General features: G+C 62.1%; 1 protein-coding gene across 1 annotated transcript; it reads left to right on the top strand.

The window, feature by feature from the left end:
* Position 1: 1 nt before the first annotated feature.
* Positions 2 to 4,482, top strand: SRPK3 (SRSF protein kinase 3; the record flags this gene model as incomplete). The annotated part of the gene is made up of 14 exons (XM_006766937.2): positions 2 to 155; positions 326 to 434; positions 565 to 652; positions 912 to 999; positions 1,475 to 1,581; positions 1,661 to 1,826; positions 1,925 to 1,950; positions 2,432 to 2,561; positions 2,654 to 2,893; positions 2,980 to 3,080; positions 3,503 to 3,610; positions 3,679 to 3,748; positions 3,826 to 3,918; positions 4,055 to 4,482. Coding segments are annotated over 14 exons (1,665 nt in total), but the record flags the coding sequence as incomplete, so codon positions are not given.
* Between the last annotated feature and the right edge of the window lie 41 nt (positions 4,483 to 4,523).

Here is a 4,523-nt window from a genome sequence, read left to right as displayed (position 1 = left end):
ACTGCTCGCCTGCCCCACTTGCAGCTCACAGGCCTCCTGTGGGCCCGAGTCCTCGGGCTCTGACCTAGCACCCGCTGCGCCCGCGCCTCGGATGCTGCAGGGGCTGTTGGGCTCGGATGACGAAGAGCAGGAGGACCCCAAGGACTACTGCAAGGGTGAGGCCTGGCCTGGGGCACAAGCAGCCCGGGCTGCCGTAGGGGGCGGGACAACCCAGGAGAAAGAGGGTGCTGGCACCAGCTCAAATGAGCCAGGGGGCCACAACGGTGGTGCCCTCCTCCCCCTCGCCCTGCCCCACCTCCAAAGCTCTATCGGCTCCCTTCCCCAGGTGGCTACTACCCTGTGAAGATTGGTGATCTGTTCAATGGGCGGTACCACGTGGTGCGCAAGCTGGGCTGGGGCCACTTCTCTACCGTCTGGCTCTGCTGGGACATCCAGTGAGTGTCCCCTTTGCCCCCTGGGTCCCAGTGCCAGCTGGGATCCTGCCTCTGGGCTTGGTTGGGGCCACCATGATGTTCCCATGGGTCTGCCTGGGGCTGGCAGCCAATGCGGGTCTCGGTGTTGCAGGCGCAAGCGCTTTGTGGCCCTGAAAGTGGTGAAGAGCGCAGGGCATTACACGGAGACAGCTGTGGATGAGATCAAGCTCCTGAAATGTGTGAGACACCTCCCCTACCAGCTCCCAGCTCCCCGTGAGCTGCCCAGGACCTGGCAATGTGGGTGCATGGCCTGCCGGGGCTCCTGGGGCAGGGCGGGACTCCCAGAGGGGCAGGCTCCAGCTGGCTCTTACCCTCATGAGAGGACTGTCGAGGGAGGGGCCAGCAGCCTAGAGGGAATGGGAGAGGGGCCGCTGCTGCTGGGAGCAACTGGGGAGGGGCAGGTTGGAGCCATTCATGGCTGCTTGGTTTTTGCTCCAGGTCCGAGACAGTGACCCCAGTGACCCCAAAAGAGAGACCATTGTCCAGCTCATTGATGACTTCAGGATCTCAGGGGTTAATGGAGTCCGTATCCTTTGTATGCTGAGCAAAGCACTGTGGCAGTGCCTGGGGCCAGCTTGTGCCTTCCCAGCTACAAGGGCCTCAGTTTGCAAATCTGCACAATGGGGGTTTATGCCTTCCAGGGACACTTGTCTTCTAAACACCCTCGCTACTTTTTCATGTGGGGGAGTGGGTACCCAGGTGGCTGAGTTATCTCCAAATAGCAGGGGCTGCCTCTGTGGCACACCCGGGCACAGGAGGGGGGCTGGTCTGAGAGGCCTGTGTCTGCTCAAGTGCCCTCTCTCTAGGATAACCACAGAATGTACCATCCCAACTGGCACATCCTAGGGACACTATGACACTGGGACAGCGGTGATCACCAGGACCACCCAGACCCGGCTCTGCACTGCCTGAACCTCATTGCTCCCCAATCCCAGCTGAGGGTGTGTGGGGCCTGTGATCCAGCTGTGTGCCCGCCAGCTATCCTTCACTCCCAGTCCCAGATGTGTGCATGGTGCTGGAGGTCCTGGGCCACCAGCTCCTCAAGTGGATCATCAAGTCCAACTATCAGGGCCTGCCCGTGCCCTGCGTGAAGAGCATTGTGAGACAGGTGGGCATCCGGGGCCCCGTGTGAACAACACTGGGCAGCCTGGGCAGGGCTGGTGGCGCTCAGGAGTGGCTCCCCCCAGGTGCTGCATGGCCTGGACTACCTCCATACCAAGTGCAAGATCATCCACACAGACATCAAGCCGGAGAACATCCTGCTGTGTGTGGGTGACACCTACATCAGGCGCCTGGCTGCTGAGGCCACAGAGTGGCAGCAATCAGGGGCACCGCCCCCATCCCGCTCTACAGGTACGAGCCTGTGTGGGGCTGGGGCTGGGCCTGTGGGCCTCACCCCTGCCTGAGTCTGTTCCTTTCTCTCCCACCCCTGTGCCCCTCCTACCCCACAGTGAGCAATGCCCCCCAGGAAGTCACGGTAAGTTGGAACACCCCTTTTCCTGTGCATCTCCCCAAGTCCTCAAAGCTTGTCTCCTCAGCCTCCCCACCCTCCCCAGCACTCCTGCAGTGGCATTTCCAAAAGGCTGTTGACTCAGATGAGGGTGATACACAGGGTGGGTCATGTGTCCCAAACTGCTTGCCACTGTGCTCAAGGGAAATACCCCACATCTTGGGCCAGGAGGGGCCAAGGCTGCCCCCAGGGGAGGCAGGAACCCAGTCAGAGGCAGGCCCATCAGCTCCTCCTCAACCTTGAGCTTTGAGGAGGGAAGGCAGAGATGGGCAAGAGGCTGGTACCAAGGGGTGGGCTGGAGGGGAGTTGTGCCATGTTCTAATGTCCTCAGAAGCCCGGGGGCTGGAAGGTCTTGTCCCCTATGGTGTGTGTGCGCCACAGACAGAGGTCTGGGCTGGTCAAGGGACAGGGGACAGGAACCCTGGGGTGACCCTGGCTCTAACGGTAGCCGGGTAAGCTGTCAAAAAACAAGAAAAAGAAGATGAGACGCAAAAGGAAACAGCAGAAGTGGCTGCTGGAGGAACGGCTGCGTGACCTGCAGAGGCTGGAGGCCTTAGAGGCAGCCGCCCAAGCTGAGGGTGAGGAGCTAAAGGCACTGGAGGGGCCCGGGGGCTGCCAAGCATGGCCGCCAGGTCTTCGGCTCTCATACCACCTCTGCCCATGTCCCCAGACTCTGGCTCAAGACTAGAGGGGGGCAGCGGCTCCACCTCTTCTTCTGGCTGCCACCCTGGGGGGGCCAGGACCGGCCCCTCCCCAGCTTCCTCCTCCCCAGCCCCAGGTGGCAACCGCAGCCTCAGCCCAGGCTCCCAGACGTCAGGCTTCTCCGGCTCCCTTTTCTCTCCTGCCTCGTGCTCCATCCTCTCAGGCTCATCCAATCAGCGGGAGACTGGGGGCCTCCTGTCACCTAGCAGTAAGCCGGGCAGGGTCAGCGGGGTGGTGGGCAGGTAGGGTGGGCAGGACCAAGCCAGCTCAGCCTCTCTTCTCTTCCTTCCTCAGCACCATTTGGTGCCTCGAACCTCCTGGTGAACCCCCTGGAACCTCAAAATGCAGACAAGATCAAGATCAAGATCGCAGACCTGGGCAACGCCTGCTGGGTGGTATGAATGTGCCTTGGAGAGCAGAGCTGGGTGCCCTGCCGTGAGGGTAGAGGGACAGGCCCACTCCCGGAAGCTCCGACACGGGCCTGTGGGGCACGTGATCATTTGTTCATCAAGGGCCCACCCAGCAGCACACCTGACTAGACCCCACGGTCTGCCTGGCACGACAGACCCAGGGCAGAGCCTATAGTCCCACCAGGCAGAACTGGGCCCATGGCAAGGGGTGGGAGCCACTGGGAAGGGCTGGTCTCTGCCTCAGATCATCCGGCCAGTTCCTCCTAGGACCTCTGGGAACCCTGAGGCTCACAGAGCCCCACTGAGCTCCTTGGGTGCGTGGCCCAGAGGTGGGAGATGAGTGGGAGGCCGGTGGGGGCCGGCCAGCTGTGGCCCCAGCTCCTCCCCAGGGCTCCCTTTGCCTCCAGCACAAGCACTTCACTGAGGACATACAGACGCGGCAGTACCGGGCCCTGGAGGTGTTGATTGGTGCCGAGTATGGGCCCCCAGCCGACATCTGGAGCACAGCGTGCATGGTAGGCCTGGGCTGTCCCCACCAGGGGCCAGCCTGCCGGCCAGCAGCCTCAACCTCTCCCCCTTCCAGGCCTTTGAGCTGGCCACCGGCGACTACTTGTTCGAGCCCCACTCTGGAGAAGACTACAGTCGTGATGAGGGTAGGGGAGGCATGCCTGGGCTTGCCTCGGGGCCTCGTGGCCTCGTGGCTGCCTTCCAACCTCATCTCTGTCCACAGACCACATCGCCCACATCGTGGAGCTCCTGGGAGACATTCCCCCGGCCTTCGCCCTCTCCGGCCGCTACTCCCGGGAGTTCTTCAACCGGAGAGGTGGGGCCCCACAGGCTCAAGCTACCTGGGTCTGGGGGAGAGAGGGGGCAGGAACATTGGGTTCTGAAAGAGGGGACAGGCCCCAGAACAAAGGCTATGCTGGCAGAGCCTGACCTGAGTCCTGCGCCCGCCCCAGGAGAGCTGCGGCACATCCACAACCTCAAGCGCTGGGGCCTATACGAGGTGCTCATGGAGAAGTACGAGTGGCCACTGGAGCAGGCCACGCAGTTCAGTGCCTTCCTGCTGCCCATGATGGAGTACATCCCTGAAAAGCGGGCCAGCGCAGCCGACTGCCTCCAGCACCCATGGCTCAATCCCTAGACCCCGCCAGCTCCTGCCCCAACCCTCACTTGTCAGTGCCTTTAGGGAAAGTGAGACAACTCCTGCCTCCCTACTAGAGCCGCCCTCGCCTACCCAAGGGCACAAGCTCTCACAATCTCCCATGGCAGAGCAGACATGCTGGGGCCAGGCCCACCTTTGAGAATGTGTTCTGCCCCTGACCCTCCCAGAGGGCCCTGAGTGCGAAGTGTGCGTGTTTCTTTTCTTAATAAAGTGTGAATTGAAGCACCAGTGTCCTGGAGTGACAGAAGCACAAGGCCGACGGC

Source organism: Myotis davidii, unplaced genomic scaffold (assembly GCF_000327345.1).
Source record: "Myotis davidii unplaced genomic scaffold, ASM32734v1 scaffold462, whole genome shotgun sequence".
Taxonomy (NCBI): domain Eukaryota; kingdom Metazoa; phylum Chordata; class Mammalia; order Chiroptera; family Vespertilionidae; genus Myotis; species Myotis davidii.
This window is presented reverse-complemented; position numbering and strand designations above follow the sequence as displayed.